The 27186-nt window shown below is 43.7% G+C and overlaps 1 protein-coding gene across 1 annotated transcript in view; it reads right to left on the reverse strand.

The window, feature by feature from the left end:
• Nucleotides 1–26787, reverse strand: part of SLC15A1 (solute carrier family 15 member 1) — a 44964-nt gene extending 18177 nt beyond the window's left edge. The window contains exons 1-11 of the mRNA XM_033104730.1: nucleotides 26178–26787; nucleotides 11990–12006; nucleotides 11508–11589; nucleotides 11264–11405; nucleotides 10236–10379; nucleotides 7809–7908; nucleotides 7493–7583; nucleotides 5619–5702; nucleotides 3095–3177; nucleotides 723–809; nucleotides 66–155 (exon numbers count right to left, since the gene is read on the reverse strand). Coding sequence (XP_032960621.1) covers nucleotides 66–155; nucleotides 723–809; nucleotides 3095–3177; nucleotides 5619–5702; nucleotides 7493–7583; nucleotides 7809–7908; nucleotides 10236–10379; nucleotides 11264–11405; nucleotides 11508–11589; nucleotides 11990–12006; nucleotides 26178–26181 — 924 coding nt within the window. The 5' untranslated portion in view covers nucleotides 26182–26787. The remainder of the gene's footprint in view (nucleotides 1–65; nucleotides 156–722; nucleotides 810–3094; nucleotides 3178–5618; nucleotides 5703–7492; nucleotides 7584–7808; nucleotides 7909–10235; nucleotides 10380–11263; nucleotides 11406–11507; nucleotides 11590–11989; nucleotides 12007–26177) is intronic.
• Between the last annotated feature and the right edge of the window lie 399 nt (nucleotides 26788–27186).

Here is a 27186-nt window from a genome sequence, read left to right on the forward strand (position 1 = left end):
GTACATGGTAGTGCCTCCCAAATGTTTGCTAAATGAAGATGTACAAAAACATAGTTTCCCCTTACCTGCTGATCAAACAAGGCCCAGAACATCGGCAGTGGAATGTACAGGAACATCACCCTGGTAACCATCTTAATTTGAGAGATAAGCCGCTCCTGTAGTTGGAGGGGGGAGGCACAAATCAGACATGACTTGTGTCACTCACAGCTATTACAATGTTAGTTTAAGTGTAGCCATATTTGCATCTGGAGAAGCTGGGTGGTGATTAAGGGTTCCAAAGAACTCTACCCCACGTTTCTTTAGAAAACCAAAACTTCCGAAGCTATTTAAGACATGAGGGAAAATGTCTGTTTAAGAGGTAAGTTACCCGAATTTAAATGTAAATTCCACTAAATGCAAATTCCGTCACCACCACCACTTAACTCTTCTATATGCAAACTAAAGTTATGTGATCATAATTATATAGAATAATTGGCAGGCTATACCAAATGAAAATCTATGAAAAGGTAATATTGTTTTCATATAAAGGATATCCATTGTTTATCAAGTTCTTCTCCATACCAAAAAGCATTCTGCCAGAGTCTTAGTTAACATGCCAATAAAGGTTAAGGAGAATCTGAAACTGATAATCTTGTCCATGAAGCCTTAATAATGAATTGCAGCCGTGGACGTTCCCTTCCACAGGAGACCCTGGGGCCACTGCAGCAATGGTGACCACTTACGTCATACTTCTCCTTGGCCCAGTCCAGCCAATGCTCCCTTTTGGGAAATTCCTTACTCCGATGCCTAAACCTGTTTTTGATGGCAAACTGAAGGGAGAAAGAAAAAGCAAATGTCAAAACAACTGATTACTTCATCAGGGAAACACATTTCAATTAAATTCCTTTTAGTGGAAAACTTGTGAGGGAAGCAAAATATAAAATAGTATACACTAGCAGTATAATGATGATGCTAAAAGGCATAACATACACTTATTTCTAATCTCTTACTAACTAGGAGTGTGTGAGTTGGGGTAAACAAAGTCACATTATTACTACTTTACTCTCCAGATCTTCCAGAGAGGAGCATTCAATAGACGTAACAGGGGACACATTTGCAATTTCCGTTTTCTGGTCACCATATTAAAAACCAAAAGGAAAACAGGTGCAACTTTTTAAAAATATATTTTATTTAACCCAACAAACCCAAAATCTGATCTTAATATGTAATCAATATTTAAAAAAAAATAATTAAAAAAATTTACATTCTTTTTTCATATCAAGTCTTTGAAATCCAGGGTATATTTTACACTTACAGCACATGTCAATTTGCTACATTTTTACCAGGTATATTTGATCTGCATTTACATTTCATAAAATTTATGTTTGAAAAACTAGATTTATAGACCTGAAGTTGTTCCAAACCAACTTTAAAATTTTCCAATAACTCAGTGGAGTATTTGGTTTTTATATTTAAGAGAACCTACTACATAGAAATACATGTACAAGGTACTATATCATTTAAATTAATTGAAGTGAACTCCAATTTAAAATTCTGTTCCCCAGTTGCACTTGCCACATTTCAAATGTTCAACAGCCACACGTGGCTAGTGGTTACCATATTAGATAGCGAAGGTCTGTCATAAATGTATTATAGCCACAAAAGGAGAGTGAGAACCCACTATGCAGAAATGGTTCTATATGAAAACAAAGGTTATATAAGCATATTTTCGAATATGGTAGCACTGATTAGAAAAATTTACTGGCCCACCCATCATAAATTTAGGTACTCGTAAGAGTCCTTGTAGTGAGGCCTTTAGGAAAAGCAAAGGGCATTTGTAATGATGTAACAGAGAGGAACGCAATGGGGGTGCTGGTGGGGACGTGCCTCTGCTGCAAAGCAGTAACTCAAAGCTACGGGCTGATTTCAGGATACTGGGAGATACAATTCTCATGACTCTGAATTCCTTAAAGTCGTTCTTTTGGTGTTTGTACTCCAAAGGTTGTCAATCACTTGGGAAGGAAGGACTTGGAGAGATCGTTGGTAAGATCCTTACCTAGCTTGGAAAAAATTTCGTGGTGGGAATCGGTCTAATTAATGTTAGAGGAAAGTGCAGGAGGAAAAGAAAATAGCTGCAAGGGAAAATAACTTTTTTGATCCTGAGAGGGCATGTTTATTTCACAAGGTAAAGTGCACCTATATAATTTAATGCAATAAAGACAGGCCAAGGGAAAGTAAGTGACCTACAGTTATCTTAAGGCTGCCGTTACATCCAAAAGATTATCCACACACATTATTATTTTTTTTAAATAAGTGACACATTTCCCCCCGTATATTGTATACTATATACATTATACAATGTATATATTCACTAAAAAAATGGGGAGTGAATAGGGGAATAAAGTTATTTGACTCCATTATTTAAAGATTCCGACATTCAACATTTATCTCCTGACTTTAAAATGTGCCTGTATGTACAGGTCATGTAGATGTGTATGGAAGAAACCATATTCTGCATCTTCCTATCATCAAATAGTCTTTGAAAACAAGACTTCTGATGGCTACATAATATGGCATAGATGTACTACTGAAAGTTGGGCACTGTTCTATTTTCAGCAACTTGGTAGACTTAAATATTTGCTGTTGTAAATATTACATTGATAACGTATGAATGCAAATTTCTGTTCATTTTTAAAAGTTAGTTTTTTAGCATTGATTCCTGAAAGTAGGATTACTGACACTTTGTACACTTCAGACTCTTGATGTGCAGTACCTCACTTCTTCATGTTTGTCTCACTGCTACCTGACAAACATCAGACACTGTCTGCCACTTTGATAGGTGAAGAGTCACTTTGATTTGATTTTCTTTTACCATTGATCTTTAACCATTGATCTTTAGTAAGTTCAAGAGCCATTTCCATCCCTCTCTTTCTGAGTTCTGTTTGTGTCCTTTTCCATTAGGCGAGTTTTCTAAGAAACTTCAATTTATCAAAATAGTAAAGAACACCAATAAAATGCTTAAAGGAAAGTCAACACTTCATTGGATTTTAATTTGAAGGAACTGGAAGGTTCTGGGGCGACTAAATGTCAATGACAGAGTTACTGAAATACTTACACCAATGCACTTGACGACTTTAGCCATGACGTTACCCTGGGGCTGGACCTTCTTGTACATTCCACTGCCAATGACAAATACAACTGGATAGGGCAAAAAAAAGATGTGTTAACAAGGCGTTGTCAGAACTACCTGTGACCTACGTGATGTGCTTTTATCTGAGTTACAGCCTTGTTTCAGAAATACTGGGATTACTCACAGAATGGGTTTACCTACCTACTTCCCAGTTTAGAAAGAGCTTTTGATTCTAATGATCGATCACAGGAGCTTCTGAGTAATGTTACGTTTGTGTTCTCACATATTAAAAAAATGAAGCCTAATGCTATCTACTTCCCAGAACGTAGCACAAAGACAGGGTAGCTATTTAAGCACTAGTTCTATCCCTATGTAAAGGGAGAAGAAAGGAGTAAGTGCTTTCATATAATAGATTAATGTACTACTCTATAAAGATAAAACCCGGCTTTAATTTTCTAGTTACAACGACAAGAGAAAGTTTTTTTTTGAATTTTCAGAAAAAAAGGAGCTAATTTCTTGAGACTTTTACTTAATCATGTGACAATTTATTCTGTGGTCATGGTACAGAAACACAGTTACAATTATTTGCATCTGCAGCTACAGTGGTACAAAAGTAAAAGAACTTTTACAATGAGGCAATTCTTCGATGAACCTTCTTAGAAAAGATATATTGTGAAAATAACTTAGGAAAAAAAAAAGTATATCTGGAAGATGCTCTAAAAACACAATCCCTATACTAAGATTTCTGATTATCCAGCACAAGAATTCAATAATTTTAAAATACCAATGGATTGTTTGAATTCTACTTTTTTCCCTCAATTAAGAGGGCCTGAGATTTTGACAGGTACCAATTCTCAAGCACATCTCTAAGTCTGTGCCTATATTATAGATGCTCTTTATAGTCGAAGAAAGAGAAGTTTCCTTGTATTCTCACCCAACACCAATCTTTTTCAATCCAGACATGGATGGTAGAGGGCCCAATCGATTGAGTTTACATATTTTTGCCATAATATTTTAATATTTTAATCTTTAAGCTTCTGATTAACTGAAACCTAATTCAAGCATAATTTCTGTTGTAGACAGAAATTTCTAGAGATGGTGTTGATGCACAGGATTTGGCCTGTTCTCAATTCCTCCATAAGAGAAATCATAATCTTTGATGTAAGCATGACTCGTACAGACTAAATGACACCATGCCTAATGCCAACTTAACAGTGTCCAGCCTAAAACACCAGTTTCTGAAATCCTATCTCCATCTCCTTACCCAGGATTAGGGAGGAGAAGGCATGCATGAGCCTTTTAAGGGAGTGTGTGGCAGTAGTTAAACAATTATGGAAGAAAATGTGTATACACAAAGGGGAGAATGCTGAGCTCTTGCATAAATATAAGTAAAAAGCTAAATTGCTCCAACATGAGCAAAAGACGTTAAAAGGTACAGTGCCGACTGGTACCTCATTGGAGCAAGAGAAGCGGCTATGAAGGCTTGGGATGGTAATTGGGCTACTGATATAAGCTGAATGATGCCCCCCACTCCCTGCCCCAAAGATGTTGAAGTCCTTATCCCCATACCTCAGAATGTGACTTCTTTGGAAATGTCATCGTAGCAGATGATCAAGTTAAGATAAGGTCATTAGGGTGGCCCCACTCCAATATGACTGGTGTCCTTATAAAAAGGGGACATTTGGACACAGAAGTGTATACAGAGGAAATGCCCTGCAAGGGCAGATTGGCATTATGCTGCCACAAGGCCAGGAAGAAGGAAGGAGAGAGGCGCAGAAGAGACTCTTCCCAGTGCTCTCGTGGGAGCATGGTCCTTCTGACACGCTAATCTTGGACTTCCAGCCTCCAGAACTGTGAGACAATATATAACTTTCTGTTGGTTAAGCCACTCGGTCTGTGGTATTGTGTTATGGCAGTCCTAGGAAATGAGGACACCTACCATCTTTCAAGCTAGACTATCCCGTGTAGCAATCTCTTCACACTTCCTAAAAAGCCAGTGCCTGGAACTAATGTACCAATGAATGCCTGTACTATACACACATACTCATCCTAGAGGAAAGATATTCCAGCAGAAACATTTTGAGATGATACACGATGGAAATCTAGATGTTCATTGGAAGTATTTAAACAACAATTGGACCAGGTTGCCATGTCTTCAAGTTGTAGATGAGCGCATGTTGGTAAGAAGAAAGCTTTTAGGCACAGGTTCATATGGTCTAGCAAAATCTGTGACCTTCACCTTAATCTGCCTAAGTGGTATCAAATATTTAAATGTCCAGCTCAGTTGATTCCTTTTCCTGTAAACCCTTTGTCGATCCTATTCCATCTGCAACAATATGCCAAATATACTTTCTTTGAATTCTCAGAGCATGTTTAACATGGGATGACAATCTTCATACTACTTATTATTACAATTTGTGACATAAACTTGTAAAAATTAATCTCAATAATTAAAGGGAGGGCCTGATCTGATCATAGGATTGTATTAATTCAATGGATTTCTACTTACTTAGAGCTACAGCCATGAGAATAGCCGGAACTCCAAAGGCCAGTGGGTAACAAGCTTGTTTACTATGAATTCCACATTCTTGAACTGGGGAGAAATGGCAAGATTAAAATTCATTATGGCATTCGTAACGCTCAAACAGCTCCCGTTTTAAAAAATCCTTAACTGGTTCTTACATATTGTTTTCACTTAATGTTTTAGATTTATCCATTTGCCTTAGTGATGTCATTGCCCGCTGAGCAAAGCGGCTTTGGAATAGAACGAGCAGGAGATGGAGACAGATGCCAATCTCAGCCTTTACATAGATGTCTGCTACTGGCCGAGCCAGTACCAGTTCTTATGTTCTGTGGATTTTCTCAGTGGGGGAGATAAAAACAACCTGGATACTCAGTAAATAAAATCAAAAGTGCTTTGGAAAATCAAGATTGTATGTTCCTGAATTCATGCCAATTAGAAAACAATTAGATTCTGTGAAGAGGTAGCTAGTAAATATTTGAGGCTTTGTAGACCACTCAGTCTCTGTCCCAACACTCAATCCTGCTTTTGTAGGGTGAAAGCAGCCGTAGGCAATACATGTGCAGGTGGTCTGGTCCACATTTCTGGATGTGGGCCATAGGTCACAGTTTGCCGACCCCTGTCTGAGGATCTGTAGTAGCTCTGACATCCTAGGATTGGTGTGGAAAAAAAAGTAAGACTTTGGAAGGGGCAGTAGGGAATTCTGGAAATCCTTTCAATGGAATGATGGAGACTGCAGGAATCTGATCCTAAAGGGATTTTGACTTTATCTTTGACCAGCTATTTCACAATTCTATAGAGAAAGGAGTTCACTGATAGTCATGCCCTGTTTTCAGTTCATAGCTGTACAAATGATCCCCGCTCATGGCAATGCAAAATAAATTCCCCATCCTGTAAAGAATATAAGTAAATCTTTGTTAGTCAAATCCTTATCTGAACTAACTGTAGTAGCTTTCAGTTCCCTCATTAATTAATAAAGTTATGTAAAATCTTTGTCATATGCTCATTTCATATTTGTATGAGAGTCATGATTTTTACCTTAAAAAAAAACTATCCTTTAACACATTCTCGAATTCAAACAAGCACAGTAGATATTCTAGTCGGTGGGGAAGTGAGGGAACATAAGGTAAGAATAAAAGTTATTAAATTTTTACACAAGTTGGAATGCAGTTTAAGTGTCATCTTCAAACTACTAGTCAATGCGGAAATACATAAATCCCCACAAAATGTTTTATTTCATAATTTAATCTGATTCAGTGTGCACATCCTGGTCTTGTTTTGGTCTAATTTGTCCCCAAATATTCCCTTCCACGTGGGAAACTCACAAACTCTCAATGGCTCAGTAGCAAGCACAAAAATCTGAGTGCTGTTGACAGTTGCTGCCTCATCCTCTTTCTTAGGCAGTTCTTGTAGAAATATCTGAGATGATTAGAAAGCAAAGAACAAAACCTTGCCCATGAAATTCCTCCTAATTCACTGAACATCACCGAGGAGCAAAGCTCGAAGGCAAAAATGTGTGGTTTCCACAGCCTCTCTTGTCTTATCTCTTACCATGAATAAGGACTTTGCATTAGTAATAATTTAGAAAAATTGATTGCTATACTAAGGATTGTATAGATTCTTCAGTGGTCATTGGGATAAAGGATTCAAGTAAGATTAGAGAAGGAGATGAAACTTGCAGAAAAGAAGCTCATATTCTGGATTTCAATGTGCGCTCTAGTATGTATCCAGTAGCTGAAGCATTGTATAATGGGAGACTAGAGGGACGAAACAAACAAAACAAGGACTTAAATTTTTCGCCTGACTTTCTCTCCACAATCAAGAAAATAAAAATAAAGTCCCCTTCAAGTATTTTCTTTTACCTCTGAGAATGGGAGTGATGACAGTAGAAAGCAAACTTCCAGCATTAATGGCCAAATAAAAGATGGAAAAAAATCGGTTTCTTTTCGCTTCCTATAATAAAAAGGATAAAGTTAGAGTAAGATGACTTTGGCTACATATCAACTGATCAAATGTAGCTGATGATCTGACCTGATTTCTAACTTAGTTTTGGTCAGAACCTCACTTTCAAGTCCACTGAAAAGAATCCAGTGGAGAACAGACTCTGTGTCAGTGGAATTTGATTCCTGGGGGTTTGTAGTTCATTTATGTGGTTTCTGTGAAGACACATGCTCTTACCTGGTTCTCCTCAAACTGATCGCCACCAAATGCAGACACACAGGGCTTGATCCCTCCGGTTCCTAGTGCTATCAGGGTCAGGCCAATCATGCACAGCGCCCTAGAGAAAGACGGGGGTTACTGCCGAAATGTGACATCCTTAAAAGTAGACACCTGAAGCGGAATAATATTGAACCTCAACTATAATCTAATATATATATGGTCACAGGATGAGGAGTACAGCATAGGAAACAGAGCGAATGGAATTGTAACAGCTATTTGTTGTAACAATGATGTCCGAGGGGAGGGGGTTATCACCGTGTGAGGGGTGTAAATGTCTAACTATTACCTTGTTTTGTACACCTGAAACTAATAATAATGATAGTAAAGCAGGAGCCTCATTTTTCCTAATTTCCCTCAGAGAACCAGGCGCAGTGATAAACACAGAGAAGGAACTCAAACTATATGAGGAAATAATGCACAGCAGTGCAGGTGAATGAAACTTGATCGCATGGACCTTCAAGTTTATACCATTATCTAATAATTTACAAGCTAGAAAATTTAAAGCACTAGCTTGAATACGGAACAGGGGTCTTTGCATGAAGTTCTTTTGCAGCCTTATCCTTTTCAGCAAAAGAATGGGTAAGGAAAATGTTTAAGCATTGTCTTTGGTACAATCATAATAGACACATAATCATCATTAAAATACATTAGAAAACACTAATGATTTAATTGCAAAGTGGGATCTCAGGTTACTTAGTATGATTTTAACTTGTTTACAAAGTACAGAAGACTGGACAGAAGTAGCGCAAACTATTTATTATTATAATCTCTTACAATAGTAAAAAGATTATTTATAATAATTAGAAGGCATTAAAGGTCATTTATTTTTATTTGCTTTTGTATTTTCCAAGTTATTTATAAATGTTTTGCTTCCTAATTGAAAAAAAATCACTCACAGAATTTACCCTTGTTTGGTAGTTTTGTTGATTTATAGTAGGTACTACAAATTTTAAGTTTTCTAAGTATTTATTTCATATCTTCTTGGTTGCTAACATTGCTTTAAAATGCTAAAACATATTTTATGAAACAGATAAAGTCAAGGAAGATACTGCACATAGAAAGAATTCTTTAAAAAATCATGGTCATCTCTCTGGATTTGCTGGCGGAAGCACCTCTTTCATTGTTTGCTTCTTAATACAATTTGTATTAAGTGCTCTCACTCTATGCATTTTAAAAGACAAAAACAAGACAAAACAAAACAAAAAGCCAACCAAACAACAAAAAACACATGGCTAATTGTATGTTATACGACATGCACTCTTGTCAGAATTATAGGTATGTTCTAATACTAACTCCATGAAATAAAGTGAGTAACTAAGCTTTCTTGAGTATTTCTCACTTGCCAGGCAACGTTCTAGGTGTTCTATCTGGATGTAAACCAGTCCTATGTGAGGTAGGAACTATTACAAATGAGGGAACATAGGCACAGAGGTTAAGAAACTTGCTTAAGATCACACAACTAGTAAGGGGCACAGCCAGAATGTGAACCCACACAGCCTGGCTTCAAAGTCCACGTCCTTCCTAATTGATAGTGTAGATTAGAAAACTGAGGCACGGAGAAGATATGTTGCCCCAGGTCTTACAGCTACCCTCTGGGAGAGCTGGGAATCAGATAATGAAAGTCTGAACTGCCAGACCATGCTTATAACCACTCCGCTCCATCAACACGATTCCCTGTGGGCACCAAGGGGTGTTTTGTCAAGGAACCTCGTCTGAACAGCAATCTGATTGATGAACAAATCAGAAACGCATAGCAGGGACTGCAGATACTAATTTGAATTTCAATAATGTTTTCCCAATCCATTAGACAGTTGACTCAGAGATCAAGGAACTGAAGCACCAGAACAGGAAATGGCAAATCTTTGTAACTTGTCTAGTAGACCAGACTGCAGTAAAGGGAAATTAATCTCACGGAGGAACATTTGTCAATAACATTTTCCATCAAGGACTCAGAACATAGAGCTTGAACAAATATTTATGAAACTGAATTACTGAAAAATCAGTAAGAGTAGAGAACAAGACAGAAGACTAAAGGTACAGAGTTTTCAGGAAACGGCACAGTTAAGGATCAAGGTCTAGGGGAGTTATATGCCTCGAGAGAAGCTCAAGATTCACACAGGTCTCCCATGTGCTGACCACGCATCAATGAGAGATGTACCCCAGACAACAAGCCTCAAGTGAGCAATGGCTGCAGACAACTGTTAGGATGATGCCATACTGAAGACCCAACTCTTAGTCAATTAAATGGCTTTCTCTATACTGCTGAGGAGGGAGGAAAGGCCTCCTTCCACTTACAGTGAAGTGCAGGGAAACATTAAAAATCAGAGTACCGAATCAGCACGTAGTGGGAGGATAGGGGTAGGGCAGCAGTTAACATCAACTCACACGTGTACAGCAACGTTGTTAGGGGTTTCACTGTTGTTGGAGTCTGAGAGCTCATTGTGGTTGACTTCTGAGAGTTCCTTAATTGAGCTTACTGCAGTGATTGCCTGTCCAATTGTGTAGACAATGGATAGTGACACAATTGTCCTGTGTTTGAAAAAAATCCAAGTTAATTCTATAATCCACTTCCTACTCCATCACAAAAAAAGCCCTCTGCTTCAAACTTTCAAGAGCCCAGTCAGGAATATACTTGCTTCTTAAACTTGAGTCAAACAAGTAACTCTTAGAAAGGCAACCAGCTGAAGAATTTGTTGCCCAGCTTGCAAACCCAGAACCAAGTTTGGCTGGAGCAGCCAGGGGAAGGGGGAAGGTCCATTTTATCTTTGAACAATTTGAAAGACTCAATGTTTTATTTTATTTCACTCCCGAAATCAGTACTTGTATCTTTAAAAAATGAGAGCTATTTATCTTGTGCCTGGTAACATTTAGCCAGGAGTGGACCATTGGTTATTTTTGTATTGTTTTGAATTATTTTGAGATAGTCAATTTTTCTGCTTTTGCCTATGTCATGCCTTAGGCCTGGAAGAGCCTCCACTTTCTTGCTTAGTAAGTCCTAGGAACTTCCTGATAACCCCCTACTGAGTGCACGTGTGGAGCTCTGCCTGAAGGACTGACTGGCTGAGTGCCACGTGTCCTCTCCGCCCATCAAGCAGTGGGAGCTTCTCTGTTCTCCCAGCCTTAACATCATTAATGATCCACAGTATCCCTGCTACCACTTCAAGATGAGACAAAGATGGTATCACTGTTTGGAGGCGGGGAGAAAGCCTACCGGTGCTCCTTTCATTCACTGCTAAATGCCAGGCACTGTGCCAGGCTCTGGGGATCCGATGAGGAGCAGAAACAGGGTGTAACATGCTCTCCTCAGAGTTTGATGTTCCTGATTCTTGGTTCCCAGAGTCCACCATCCCAAACCACAAAGCTCAGAATTACTTTTCGGCTTGATTGTGAACAAGAAAGTTGCGACTACTCACTTGAACTTTCCCAGCCAGGAGTCGGCAATGAGAGCGCCGAGAATTGGTGTCAGGTAGCACAGAGCAATAAATGTGTGGTAGACGGCAGTAGACAGATTGTCGTCCCATTTAAAGAACTGTGTGAAGTACAGAATCAGGAGTGCTGTCCACAGAGGGCAGGCGGAGGGAGAGAGGAAACACAGTCAGGAGTGTCTGCGTAAGTCATGCTCTTCACGCAAGGGGAAGAAGTGTCGAAAATCGTTACCTCTCATTCCATAGTAGGAAAATCTTTCGCAGAACTCATTGACCACGATGAAGAAGATGCTCAGGGGATAACCAAAGCAACTCTGACAAAAAGAAACAGCCTAGGGTTGAAATATGCTACTCACCGGTTCATATTCACAAATGAGCGCTAATGGCATGAAAAGCAGCCCCTGCCCGTTTAGTAGCTTGTGACTATCCAGAGGTGGAAATCAGAATTTAAAAAATTTTATTCCCTCACACTCCACAGAGAGACAACAATGAAATACAGCATCTAGTTTTATTGTTCGTCCGAGAAGGACTATACACAGCGTTTCCTAAAGACAAGGGATGTCACACAGAAACTCAGGATTGTCCCCTCGTTCATGTTAGATGCATGACACACATTTGTTACGTGAATGAAGCAGAACTGTGAACATTTAAGAGCACAACAAACTGTAAAGTTTATAAGATGAAGCAATGTGAAGAAGAGAAAACAACACTCACCCGTGTTTGGGACATTCCTGAAAGAAAAACAAAATGCCACAATTAAAGTCAAGTAATTAAAATACTTTTTCCTGAGTCTGAACTCAGCCCCTCTGACTTTGCCTGGCAGTCAGATGTAGTGTCCAGACAGCTCCAGCCCTCTCAGAATCCCAGCCCCAGGCCCAGGCCTCTTATCTAGAGTGGGGCCTGAAGGCTGCATTTTCTTTAAATTAGTTCTGGGCCATTCTCACATGCGGTCAGAGTTGAGAACCAGAGGCTCAGGGAACGGTGCCAAAACTATTTCCTCCTTAAAACACTTCAAAGGCTACCATCGCCCACCAGTGAAAAGCCGAATTTTTAACATGTTCTTTACTATCGCACAAAGTCAGGGATTTGGTGAGGATTAAATAATGGACATCTAAAGAGCTTAAGGGCACCTAACACACCGTGAGGGTTCAGCCCCCATTCCTTCCCCTGGGCCCTCCTCCTCACCTCATCCCCCTGCAGAGCGGGGCTCCCATGACACCCAACCATCTGTTCCCTGAGTGTGTGCCTACCCAAAGCCCTTCACGCATAAGGCAGTGAGTGAATCCTTTGCCAGCAATGCTCCATTTCACGGACTCCTGCCCGTCATGAAGCCTTCTCTGACCTCCTATGTTACCACCGAGCAATGAAAGTTTATAGTTTTGCCTCCACTTTGGTGGAAGAATCTCAGTACTGCCCATCTCCGCATTTCCAATGTCTTTTCCACCTACCACACAGCAAGGCCTATTGCCAGAAGAACAAACTAGAAGAGCAAGAAGAAAAAGGGTGAGATTCCAAGTGAGTTGGTACAAGCCAAGCGCCACTGACTAAATCTTCATGCCTGCTGCTCAGGCCCGGCTCTTCTATCTCCCTTGAATTTTGACAACAGTTGACCCATCATCTTGTCTCAAGTCTTAACACGTCCTTGTCCTGCTTCTTACACCAACAGATTGCCCAGGAAGTATCAGCGTCTGTCACATGCGAGGCTCCTTTCCATGGAGAATCAACTCCCTCCCCTGCACAGCCCCCAAGGACCACATCTTGGAGGTCTTTGTTGTCAGGGCCCCTGAGCATCCTCTGCCTCTGTTATACATTAGTGGCCCCACAGCAGTGGTTCTCTAACTGGTTCTCAGCATCACTCCGAGGACTTATGAGAACAGATTGCTGGACTCCACACCCACTGGTGCCGACAAGGTAGGTCTGGGAGGGGCCCCTGGACTTTGCATTTCTAACAAGTTCCACAGTGTGATGTCAACACTGCTCGTCCAGGGGCCACACTTTGAGAACCCCAGGCAGGTCCTTCCGTGGAGTTGCCTGACTGGTCTGCATAAGTCAGTTTTATCACTTCCTTGGCTCCAAGCCCCAGAGAGGCCCTCTGTGCCAGTCCAGACCAGGAACTGAGGACAGAAGCCAGACACGCTGAAGTCTTCACCACCACGCCCCACCTCGAACTCTCACACACTTCCCCATTCGGGGCCCTTCCTCTCGGATCCGCCACATTGTATTTTCATTATGTGCAAGTCCAGGGCCATCATCCCACAATAAACAAAATTGCAACTCTGCCTGAGGAACTCTGTTCTTAAAGAACTGTGTGGGAAGACCCACGCGGTCTTCCAGGCTTCGATGGGCTGGTCGTATGCGGCCTCACTTCCTGATTCTGGGCGTGCTGTGCTGGGGGTGGGGACCTGCACTTTTCTAACTCAGCATGGACCCACCACCTCCCACCGGCTGGTCTCACTTTTGCTCACTTTAGGACAGCGGCGCTATTTGTCCTTGTCCTAAGGTGGGAAATAAACTATCCTGGTCTCACAAGGCTTTGATTCCCAACTCTTCTGAAAGGAGATTCCTCAACACGAAAAGACTGGTTTTCTCCCCAGGTAAACTTCCTTGTGGGAATGGGCTGCTTTGGGGCAGAACACGTGAAGAATGCGGACCTGGGATCAGACATGTGACCTTGGGCAAGTCCATCTTCCCTTCGGATGGCCTGCCTATCAGATGAAGATAACTCCACCCACCTTACAGGATTGCTGTAAGAGTTTCAAGTGAGAAGCCCGAGCCCAGGGCTTGACGCATCATTCAATGGGAAATGCTGCGACCTCAGAATCCTCAGCACCTCGCATGATGCTTTTCACAGAGTAAAAATGAAATTTTTGTTGAGTGAATATGTATTCAAAGAACCAGTCGTATCAGTCTCCAAGTATCATGTTCAGATACTGGCTCTGCCACTCCAGGCCCACCAACCCCGTTCTGAGGCAAACCTGCACAGGTTTCATCAGTGTCCCCATGTCTACCCAGTTCCCCACATGATTTGGCCAGTGGGGAGCCCTAGCAAGAGATCAGAGGGTCAGGGATACCTTTTCCTGGCTCCTTCTCCAAAGATCACTTCAGACTGCTTTGTCCTCAAGAGACAGACACTGCTTCTCTGAAGTTGGCGCTTTCCATGTGACTCTCTCCTTCCACGTTTTGAACACTGTTTTGTACCACTTACTACAGGTGGTAACTGGGAGGCCACGATTCTGGGTACCTGATCTATCGTTTATGGTTCCTAGTCTCCCACCCTTTTCTAATTGGTCTTTTTGTGAAGAAATGCTTCTATTTTGAATATGCCATCTGTTTCCTGATGGGATCAGGACTGATATACCCCACAAGCCAGGCTTCATCACCAGACTCTACACGCTGCCACATTTCATCACCAGACTGGAAAGTGTAGCACTTTCCAGGGATATAAAAGGACACGTGCTTTTGTAAAGTCTGTTGGCAGCATTCAAAGCCCCTTTTCATTGTAGTGATGCTCCATCATCCTGAGGACATGGCAGGACCTTACAATTTTCTGTCTACCTAGACTTCAGATAATGTGGTTTTGCCATTGTTTCCCAAAGACTGGACAAAACAAGGAGTGACACCCACACAAGGGCTCAGTGGTCCTTGCCATGGACCTTCTATAGAAAAGCAGGAGGGAGGTATAAACACACAAATTCAACAGAGATAGCCTGGAGCTTCACTGCAATCATACATTTCACGTGTCTCAGAATTTTGGTTTGCAGGGAAACACTTTGCCTGGCCAGGGTAGCACCTGTAATTTCTTTTTGCTAAATATTATTTAACGCCAATTATTTGATAAGTAATAATGGCAAAGGTTTTGCTTACGTTAAACATAAATAGGGTTACAAAAAGATGACCAAAACACTCAGAGAACTTAGGTCTTGTTACAATAACCATCACACCCAGAACTACATTATGGAAAATGAAATTCCTAAGCGCAATCGAGAGAAAATCTGAGATTTTGTACCCAGTCATCAGTCAGGAAGCTTTTTATTTTCTGACAGGTGTGCATTCCAAAGAACTACTTTTATTGTTGCAGGGCAGAGGTTGCTAAACTCTTTCACTACAGAATTCAGAGCTATTTACTGGGTGGAATATTGCAGTCAGCATTTCTTATCTTAATACACCTTTGTCAACAGGATTGCTATCTTTGAAAGCTCAAATGCAGAAGTAGTGTTTATGTTGAGCCTTAAGTCTGAACTCAAATTTCAACTGCCACCAGAGTCTGTTTCCTTTGGCATAACTATGTCCATCCTTGGTATCCTGATAGTAAATCTCATGAGCACACTGGAGTGGTCTGATGTTTCTAGCACCATTCATGGGTCGCTTGGATTTAACTACTGGTCAGAGTAAAACATCTTAGAATGAGCCTTGCCAGGAACCTAGCTTAGTTAGTGCGAAGCGTGTAACAATCGCTGAATCATTCCTGGCTCTTCTCATTATCTTAAGCCTAGCAGTGCTTTTGTTTCCTTCTGGCTAAAGAATTCGGTAAGTATATGCTACAAACGTCCATGATTACTGACTTGGGGGGACAGCAGAAAAACAAACGGCACTGTTACTTCCCATTACTTCATGTAATCTCTCCATGAAGGTGAATGTTAACAAAGCACACTCCATATTTTGAACCATTTAGGGATGGAAACCCTACCTTGAATGTTTTGTCACCTAGAAATTAAGAACTCCCTCAGCAACATGATGGGTGTAAAGAGTCCATTGCTAGGACTTGGACTTGGGAAGGGAAGGAATGGGGCATTTGGCTGAAGTCTGAGAGAGGAGCTCTCACCTTCAGGCAGAGAGAAAATTGTTCCCTATCTTCATCAAGAATGAAATTGAGCGAATAATTTGCGTGTTGCGTGATGTGTTAGAGATGATACTGCTGAAGTTGTATGGTGTGGTAGCAGAACAGGGGTCCCCCAAAGATGAGGCCCATGTCCGAATCCCTGGAACTTGAGGCTATGTTACCTTTCAAGGCGTAGGGACTTGGCAGATGTGATTCAGGTAACGACCTTGAGATGGGATGCTCATGCTGGATTACCTGGGTGGCCCCAGTGTAATCACGATAGTCCTTAAAAGAGTCAAAGGAGGAGATATGAAGAAGGATGCAGAGATTGGAGTGGTGGCAATTGCTGGAAGGCCACCATGAGCCAAAGAATGTGGTGGCTTCTGGAAGCTAAAAAGACAAGGAAACGGATTCTCCCTTAGAGCCTCTGGAAGGAACCCAGCCTTGCTGACACCTTGATATTAGCCCAGGGACACCCATTTCATTTCTGACCTCCAGAGAATAAATTTGTGACATTTTAAGCCACTAAGTTTGTGGTAATTTGTTACAGAAGCAGTAGGAACGAGTACACGGGTTTGCCTCAAGCTATGTAAACATAGGTTTTTATCATTATTTACATAGATAAAATTTCCTAGCACATTTTATTTGGCAGCAAAACACCTGTTTTATAATCTTTCCTAAGCTACATTTTCTACCTGAGGACTCCGAAGTCCATACCTAGTACCTGCTTTTTTGATGCAATTTGGCAGAATCTGTATTTGCCCTGTTCCCTTCTGCAGGCTTCTGAGCCTTCACTGCCCGTCTCTAACATGGGGATGCTACCTTCCGGGGTTGCTACAGGGCAGGAGGTGGTCTGAAAATGGCTTCCTATGCCAGGATTAAAACGTGCTAAGTTGATCATGGTTCTTTCAGTCCGTGCACACGCCTCACAGGTAGGTCATGTGAGACCCCAGGGGACACAATGGCCTCTGCTAGAACCCCCTCAGCCTCATTCTTAGCCGAAGTGGTTTCTGAGTCAAGGTGAGAACACTCTTAATACTGCCCCTGAATCTAGTATGGGGAAGGACATGGGACTTGGAACTAGGAGGCTGAACCACAGCTCGGAGACATTCCTAGCCACGTGGCTTTGTTCAAAGTATTTCACCACCAGACCTCCATTCCTTCATCTAGAGAGGCTAACATCTTCTTTGTAACTGGTAAGAATGAATCCACATCCATAAAAAGAGGTTTGTTATTCACTGCACCCCGTGAAGACAGCTGGGTGGTACGGATGGATGTTTGGAATGGCCTGACCTAAAATGAAAACATGGACAGGAATCTGCCGTGACGAGCTCTGGCAGGAGTGAGAAGCTGGCTCTCACAGAAAGAGTCAGTCCCTCCAGGGCTGCTCACACTGACCAAAAGCAGAAGGTCCTTATGATGCCACGCTGGGGACTTAGGCCACGGAGATCAGAAAACAGAAAAGTCCGTCTTCTCAAATACAAGCCACCGTGGCAAGCACTGACTTTCAATCAAGCTGCTTTTCCAGTGGGCAGCACTACAGTGTGTGACATGTGGGTAGCTGTAGGGGTTTAAGGATCATTTTTAATCCCCCTGGGCAGTGGTTCTTGAGATGTGGTCCCTGCACCACCAGCAGCAGCACCTGGAAACATATCAGAAACGCAAACTCTCAGGTCTATCCCAGACCGACCGAATCAGAAATTCTGAAGGTGGAGCCTGGCTGGCTGCATGTGATCATGTCCTCCGGGTGATGCTGACATGCTACAGTTTGAGAGCGACTCACTGCTCCAGAGTGACCCTAGGGAGCATCAAGGAAATGGCCCGTGCAAAGGTGTGCACATTAAGTGGCAGCTCCATCCCGGCGACCAGTTACTCTGATGTGATTCTGGCCTCTGCTCTTCCTTGCTGTTCTGAGCTCTGTCTGTCGTTCACCAGGATGACGGTGACAAGCAGATGCCTGGCTTACCTTCCCCGTCCCCTGTCCGCCCTATCAACCTGAGTTTCCCACACAGAACATTTCAGGACTGCTCTCAGTCTTTGCTGGCTCTCTGCTACCTGTAAGGTCAGACCTGCGCTCAGCGTAGCGTTCAATGCCCTTCAGGATCCCATTCCCATCCTCCTCCACTCCACGTGGAGTGTGGGCACATGACACGCCAGGCTCTCCGTAGCTCCCTGCACCACTGGGGCATTTAGCACCTCACCTGCCCCCTCGGCCTCCCAAATACTCTCTTCCCCACTTAGGTCTCTTTAGCTTCTTTGCAACTGCCCCTGACAGAGCAGGTTGTTCTGACCTCTGAAAAATGTTACAGAGCCTCACACATCATTTTTCTGTTTTTCGAGAAAATAAATGGCGTGCGCCACTTCAAAAAGAACCTAGTGGGATATACATCAGGCATAACCAGTTAATCTGAGGCGAGGGAACGGGAGGCGTGGGGGAAGAGGAAGGACTTGAGCACCCGGTGTGGCACACTTGGTTTGATTATTTTCCTCCCAAAATTGATCAACTTTGATCAAGAAGTGAAAAGTGCTTTTCTTTCATTGCAGTAGTGACTACACTAGTCAGATTAGCTTTAGAGAAAATTCTATGCCTGTAATCCTCAGCCCTTGCTTCTGGAGTGGTTCTTTTTGAGGCTGTTTCTTGCCTGACTTGTTTCTTTCCTTACTTGAATGTTTTGCTGCATTTCCCACCCTCAGGGTCCCTGCTAGTCCATATGGCGCTTTTTGAGGCATTAGAAAATTGTGTCTCTTTCAGACCGGATGCTGCCTCAGGAGGCAATGGTTTGATGAATGGAGAGTGGATTGGCGCCAATAAGAAAAGGAGGTGTCCCTGGATGGATGCATTGCTTGGCTGTGGAGCACGGGCTGCATTCCAGTCCCCAGGGGGCCTCCTGCTGGGGCCTTCTGCAGGGTACAGCCAGCACCTGCGCAGTGGCCCTGCGCACCTTCAATGAAAAAAATAATAATAAAAATAGCCTTTTTTTCCCACAACCACCTTCTTCCCCACTAAGAGAGAACCTATTTTTCCTTTGACACGTTGACAAATAGCTACATAGACACAGAACACACTGGGGTACGGTCTTCATAATGCAGCTGTAATCAAGGCACTGGTTGTCTTCCTGCATCACTGCTGAAAGTAAACGACTTATCAGTCCTTTGAGAACTAAGAACATCAACTAAACCCTAACAGCATGACTACTTTAGAAATACGGGGAACCCAGTATTTCTGGTTCATAAAACCAGTTTTATTCAGTGCCGTGGGGATGACGCCGTTGCAGGGAACCGCTCAGCCCTGGAGCACTTGTTCCTATCCACACCGGCCACGTGGGCAAAGGTGTGAGCCCCACGGATCAATGGGGCTTTCTGTCCACGCCCCTGAGAAGAGAGATACAGAACATGAAACCACTGAGCTACAGTCTGGCATTGGCTCCTCAGCGACGGGGTATCTCACAGCGCGTGTGGCTGTCATCAGCCCCTGCTGTTTCGGTGTTGCCCTTTTTGTTTGCGAACAGGGACCACAGGAAGCTGGCACCTTTGGCTAGTCTTTCTTCGCCGTGTGTGTGAGTACTAAACTGCCTCGTATCATTAACCATCCACCAGCCAGGCCTCGTCCTCGCCTGGTCTGGTGTGTGTCTAATAGCCACGCCCTCACCTTTCTTTAAATCACCTCCTCCCTCAGCTGGGGCGTCCACTGGTCAGGACTGAGGGAGCCAGCCCTTGGTCAGTGCACTAGTCTGCTGGGGCTGCCCTACAAGCTACCACAAATGGAGTGGCTTCAAACAATGAAAATCTATTGACTCGCAGTTCTAGAGGATGGAAATCCAAGGTCAAGATGTGGGCAGAACTGGTTCCTTCTGAGGGCTGTGAGGGGGAATATAGTCCAGGCCGCTTCCTAACTTCTGGTGGTTTTACTTGCCATCTTTGGTGTTCTTTGACCCGTAGGCGCATTGCCCTGATCTCTGCCTTCGTCTTCACACAGTCTTCTCCCTGTACGTGTCCGTGTCCAAATTTCCCCTTTTTGTAAGGGCACTAGTCATATCGGATTAGGGGCCCATCTACTCTCGTATGATGTCATCTGAGCTAGTTACATCTACAATGACTGTATTTCCAAACAAGGTCACATTCTCAGGTACCAGGGTTAGGACTTCAGCATATGAATTTGAAGGGGACACAATTAAACCCATAGCAGTTTGAGAGCATTTGTAATACATAACCTGTTGCTGTAGGTTACAGATATTCTCTTACCTTTTAAAAAGACTTCTACACAATTGTCTACAATTATAGGCTTAAGAGGCCCATATTAGCCACCTCTGATGGTTTTATAAATAACCTCTGACTTTTATCATCGTTTCCGTAACTAGTGCTCTGCAACACTGACCGCCATGCCTGTTCTTCTTCAGAAAGAAATGATCTCTACGGGCACCAGGGTGCAACCGCCTTTGGACATGCTCCGAGATCGTATATTCCTTAATTGCAGGGAAAGGACAGCCAGGCCAGAGGGTGCACCCGAGTTAATATGGAGTAAGATGTTATGCAAAACAGATCCAGGCACAGGCCTAAGGTCTGCCTCGTGCGTAGGAAGGGAGCAGTCACTCAGGAGAGATGACCTTACTGGCTGTTAGGAAGACAACGCTTGCTTTCCAGGATATGTCCTTTATCTATACCTGGACATTCTTTTATTCTAGTTGAACACCCTTTATTCTGAACTTTGAGTTAGGCTTACTTTAAATGCTATTACTGATGACAATGAATAACCCACTATAGTCTCAGCTTACGGAGAAGACAGACCCATCCTCAGAGCAGGCTCCAAAAGGAAATAAGAGGAAAGGACCTGAAGGGAAGCAGCTGTCAGCCTCCTGAACAACACCCTCGCATCCCAGTGAATTGCACACATCCAACAGGCAACACTAACAAGCCAACTGACGTCAGCCCTTGCAATGTCACACATTGTCACAGGCGAAAACAATGCCAAAACATGCAAGTTTCGTTAAATCAAAATGAACCAGTTTCCTGGCCCTTTGGGAGGTTTGTTTTGGAGAAAATCAAGCTAGAGACCCTAAATTTTACACACAACAATTTTTTACTCTTAGAAGTTAAATTATGACTAGAAAATTTGCTTTATGATCGTGATAAGTGTGAAATTAGGCTGCAAAGCTATGTACACAACACACATTTCTCTCCTAGTTGATATTTAGATTACACATGCCTTATTCCTATCATGAGACTATCTCTAAGAAATTTCTAGAAGTAGAATGCTCGTAAAATATTATGCATTTTTAAAATTTTGTTAGATATTGCCTAACAACTCTCCCTAGAGGTGTTAGGTGACTGATTTTTTTCTTCCAGTCTTGTAATTTTAAAATGAGCATGCATAGAAGAAACAGCTATTAAAAAAAAGAAAAGTTAAATATTATTCATAGCTAAATGTTGCCTGGAAACTGTATCCACAGATCCATAGTACGGTATCAATGGAATTTGGACATCATTTTAGAATTAACTTGAGGTGAGTTACCTAAGTCTGTGACATCACTATGAGCATTTCTAATTCACCTACTTTTATACGGGGGTGGGTGGGCATTTTCTATATACCATTTCTTTTATTAAATGGATTGGTGTTTAGAATTGCCTTGCTGGGGGGAGACACTAGTCACGAAAGGTGGCACCTGAGGTGAGTATGCAGGCCACCGTGCAGTCACGTGTGCACACTAAGAATGTTTTCTACCCAAAGTCAAGTATAAGTGATGTACATATTTCAGAAAGAACATTTTCTATTGCTATGTGTACTGGGTTGAAGAGTGTGTCCCCCCAAAACCTCATTTCCTTTGCAGACTATCAGAATGTGGCCTTATTTGAAATGGGGTCATTGCAGACATGAGTTAAGAGGAGGTCATACTGGAGGAGGGGGAGTCCTTAATCTAATACGCCTGGTGTCCTTATAAGAAGACAGCTTGTGAAGATAAGACATGCACAGAGGGGAGACGATGCAAAGGGAGAAGATGGCTATGTGACCATGGAGGCAGAGATTAGAGTGATATGTCTATGAGCCAAGGAATGCCAAGGATTGGTGGCATCACCAGAAGCTAAGGGCATGGAACAGATTCTCCCCTGGAGCCTTCAGAGAGAGCATGGCCCTGCCAACACCTGGATTTTGGACTACCAACCTCAGAACTGGGAGACATTGCTATTACACTGCTGTTATTTTAAACCACTCAATTCGTGGTACTTCCATTACAGCAGCCACAGGAAACAAGTATACCATGCGAGCTTATGTGCTTTGACTAAATGGAGAAAAGGTTTATTCCTCCAAGAACATCTCAAATGTACCTCGTGATATGTCCTAATAGATTTTATAATCAAATCTTGCCATTTGAGGCAGATTGTAGAAGTTTTAAATGCTTAGCTTGAGAGGGTTCAATAAGTCATCTTGGTGAGTACATTTTGTGAATTTACCAGTCTTAAGTCTGATCCTTAAACCAAATTTTCCTACAGGCATGTGCTCAGTTCCACATTAACTGATGACAGTTAATCTGATGTGCTCAGTTCCATGTGCTCAGTTCCACATTAACTGATGACAGTTACTGATGACAGTAACTGATGACTCTAAACCCTAAGCCAATGAGAAGCTCCTTTCCCAGCGGGAGGCCTTGGCTGGTTTCCAATCTGGAGGAACTAAATCTTCCTCCTATTTTAGGAGTGTCTGTGGAAGATCTATCCCTTCCCCTTGGCCATGGTACTTTCCAACTGCTGAGATTGCCCTTCAGCTCTTTACTGTCTATGGCTGACAGCTGCACTTGGACCCTATCTCGGCAGCAAACAGAAGCATGATCTGGCCCACCTGACACAGCTCTGTTCCCTGAACCCTATAAGACAACTTTGTCATCTAGTTCCTCAGAAATAGATTTCTGGCCTCTGAAACCAAGGGACAAAGTTACAAAACAGTGATTTCCTGGTTCTTCATGCGGCAACACCAGTCTGTGAGTCAATGGTTCTCACTCATCTGCTGATAATACTGCTCTCATTCTTTCATCATCATCACAGAGGAACATGGAATGTTCCTCAGATTTCTCTCTTGTTTTTATTATCAGCTCACCTGGGACACCTACCTACTTGGTCTCCTGCCAGGAATGAAATCAAGATGCAGTTTTGTCTGAGAGCTATGCTGAGAGGTAGCAACCAGTCCCATGCTTCCATTCAACCCCCCGGTCATTAGCAGCTTCACTCTGGAGAGCAGACAGCTGTCCCTCTCACTAGTGAACTTTCCTGGTACCTCAACTAGCCAACTGACTAATCCCTCAATCTGTTTGCTGTTCTTTAGTCACTCAAAGGGCAGCAGGAAACTTATTAATCAAAACAGCCAAGTAAATGAAAAATAGAATAATTCCACGCAGGATATTTTGTAGAGGTATGAAGGACTAGGCAAAAATTTCGCATTAAGATGGCAAATCCTCCAACTTTGACAGGCCACTACTAGCTGCTGCTTTCACTGGTCTCATAGAACTTTCTTTACCTCAACTGTAACTCAGTGTGGAAAAATGCTGTTTATGGGCTTGTGTTCCTGTCCCTGAGGATATGAGTCTCTTTAAGGCAGGACTACTGTATACTCTCACGTGGTAGGTAAATACCTGCATAAATGAATGTTTTAGGCTTTCCCCAACAGGCTTCACTGATCACAAAGATTCATTGCTTCTGTTATGTTCCGCTCTACGTTCTTAGCCGTAGAGCGGAACATAACTTTCAAATTTTAGCTACAAATTTACCCAAAACGTGATCGTCATGGACAAGCCATGACCAGATTCTAGCCACGATCTCATTTGGGGGCACATTTGGACAGGGCAAGGGTTAAGAAAGAGAGAGCCTTGCATTTAGAGTCATTTAAGCAGTGGTTCTCCCAGTGTGATCCTGGGACCAGAAGCGGCAGCAGCAGCAGCAGCAGCACCTGGGAACTTGTGTAAATGCTAATCCTTGAGCCCTACCCTAGACCTACTGAAGCAGAGACTGTAAGGATAGAGCCCAGCAACCGGCAACCAGTTAGAATAAGCCCTCACACAGGTAATCCTGGTGCACACTAAAGGCTGAAAACCCACAGACTTAGATTACTGTCAGCCTGAAAGAACCCAATGTCAGAGGTTCTCTCTTCTTGTTGTGGAAGAAGGTTCCCCCAAGGGTCAGAAGCCCAAGGCCTTCTTTGGTGTGGAGCAACCTCAGCTTCTAGCTGTATACTTAACAGCCTGTGGCAGGAGTGCCAGTTTCCCTGGGACTTCCCGGGGTTTCCCCAAGAGCTTTGAGAAAGGGGAGGGAATGCAGAAGGACTTCTAAATGCCCAGGCTTGCCACACCTTTAAGGCTAAGTCCATCATTTTATGCTCAAGCGGGAGGCTGACTTGAAACACTCATCAGAATTTCACACTAGGCCAGCAGGAGGTTGAGTGTTGGGGTGGAGGGCAGGAATACAACAGTGTCCGTCAGTTAGTGAGTAGATTTCTCAAATCAGCACTGAGGCCCTGGCAGAGGGAGCTAAGAACTTGCTTCATAGAACTTGAAGCCTCTTCATACTTAATTTTTGAAGTCAAATATGTGGCAAATGATAGAACAGAGCAGGACCTATAGTTTTTCAGGACCAAAGTAATTTGTGAGAGCAACTACTTTAGCGTAGACTTTTGCTAAGCTCTGTAAGGGAGTAGGGAGGGGTGAGAGGAAAGAGATGGAATATTCGAAATCTTCAGTCAAACCATCCTTAGCTCCACAAGGGCCTGGGTCACTTGAGAGGTTCTCAGCCTGTCTGAGACCTAACTACAGAAGGCAGCCCTTGGGAAACCGGCCTTCTCTCCATTCCCAACTCTGATTAGCACACTTGTACTTTAAAGCAGGAGTCAGCCAATTGGATCATAGGCTAACTCCTGCCGATCGCCTGTTTTTGTATAGCTCTCAAGTTAAGAGTGGTTTCTACATTTTTAAATGATAAAAAAGAAAACAATTAAAAAAGACTATGTTGTGACACATTACAATCATATAGCATCTTTCTGGAACAAGCACAGTCAGCCCCCACTAGAAGTCCCACTGCTACTTCAGAACCATAACACGGACGCTGTGGGAGCTAACTGGAGGGCGGCACACCAGCTGTTGTGCTCTTACACATCTAACACAACCACTGAGGTCTGCACTGATATTTCAGTCTAATAGCTGAGGAAGTAGCAAGTGGTAAGAACAAGAACGTAAGTGCAGATAAGCCAAAGTCAGATCCGGTTCTCTCAATCATGTGGCCACACTGCGCGCCTGCCTGGGCCCCTCCATGGCATAACTTAGGGGGAAGCACTTGACCCGCCTTCCCATCTTTAAGAGAGAAGGCTGGGCGGATCTCTGGTCTCTTCCAGAGCCTGCCCTGTGCTTCTGCATTCACTCCCGAGTTATTCTGAAGCAGGAAGGATTAAGTTGTTTTCTAGATGTTCTGCTGACACTCCATGCCTACAGGGAATCAGCCACTCTTGAAATGGAATGATAAGAAAGGCCACAACCGGCTAGCCACAACTCCCCTTGGGCCAGGCACGGCTCCCTCCGGAGCTCTGGGGTCACTTCACCAGCCAGCCGCAAGAGAAGTGCAAAGGCAGCCGCTGAGCGCCCACAGACGATGGAGGTTCTGCTGGCCCCCGCCATCACGCGCACGACCAATTCCAGCTTCAAGACCACTCCCACTCCACAGCCTGGGACCCGAGGACCGAGGATTCCCAACAAGTGGGCAGGTCAGAGTTATTGCGTTCATTCTTGCAACCTCTGAGTCTCGGCACTTCAGGACCCTCCACCTCCGCGTCCAGGGAGCGCAGAGACCAACCAGCACCGGCGCTCAGCAACCTCCCGGGAGCCCGCGAGCCCCGGCTCCACTGACCCCCAGGAGCTTCCCGCCGCGGCGACGTGTCCGTGCCCCGCGCCCAGGCGCCCGCCCGCGACACCAGCCCTCCCGGCTCTGAGCGCGGGTCCGCGAGCCGCCGGCGACAGCGGGGACCTGCGTCGCCCCCGGCAGGATCCCTTGAGCTCCCTTTGCAGCGTCCCAGCTCCACGGAAACTCCGCCCCAGCCCAGCTACGCGAGCCTACCCATGTTGGCGGCTTCGAGGGCTTCCTGCGACTGGAGAGCTGAGAGCCCAGGCGGGAGGACTTTTTTTTTTAAAGGTGTTGCTCCTATGCTTTTGTTTCCCGGCCCTGCCCAGCCACCTGTACAGCTGGAGGTGTGCAGGCGGGGCGGCCCGGCTCCACCCTTGGAGGCGGTGGGACCGCAGGGAGCAGAGGTTAGCGCCCCTTGAGCCCTGGCAGAGGGACACCTGTGCGTGGCCAGCCCCGGGATCCCGCTGTTCCGCCCTAGGCCCTTAGCGCCGGGCAAGACGCACAGCCGCAGGTGGCAGCGTGAGGCGTGGGCCACGGATGACCCAACGTGAGCGCGCACCTGAGCCACGGGGGAGGGCTTGTTAAAACGCAGGTGCCTGGCCTCACCCGGGGTTTGCTGACTTGGTAGGTCGAGGGTGGGGCCCGAGAATTTGGTTTCTAACAAGTTCTCAGGTGATGTTGATGCTGCTGCTCCAGGAACCCCACTTGCGCTGACAAAAACACATCTGTGTAGGGAAGCAAAAGTGGGTAGGGCATTGGGCAGTTGCACGGGTGTGTGCAGTTTCACGTGGGGTGTGGACTCACACTCCAGCACTTCTGGAGGATTCTGCGTATCCTTCCTTTAAAATTAACAACAACAACACCAATACTAATAACAACAGCGATTATCTCCAGATCATTTTTTTCTGTTTCCTTGTCTGACTTGAGAAGGGGTTTGGGTTCTGCAAACACTGAGAGGAACATTAAAAAGGGAAATGAATGTGAGTTTCTATTGCCTTAAAAACAAAACAAAACCGTGGTAAAATATACATAAAAGTTACCGTATTAACATTAAGTGCCAGAAGTACATTCATGTTGTTATGCAACCACCACCGCCATCCACGTCCAGAACTTTTTCATCCTTCCAAACAAACTCTGAACCCATCAAACACTCACTCTCCATTCCCCTTACCCTGGCCCCTGACGACTACTCTTCCATTTTCTGTCTCTGTGAATTTGATTA

This window comes from Rhinolophus ferrumequinum, chromosome 4, assembly GCF_004115265.2.
Source record: "Rhinolophus ferrumequinum isolate MPI-CBG mRhiFer1 chromosome 4, mRhiFer1_v1.p, whole genome shotgun sequence".
In the NCBI taxonomy this organism is placed as follows: domain Eukaryota; kingdom Metazoa; phylum Chordata; class Mammalia; order Chiroptera; family Rhinolophidae; genus Rhinolophus; species Rhinolophus ferrumequinum.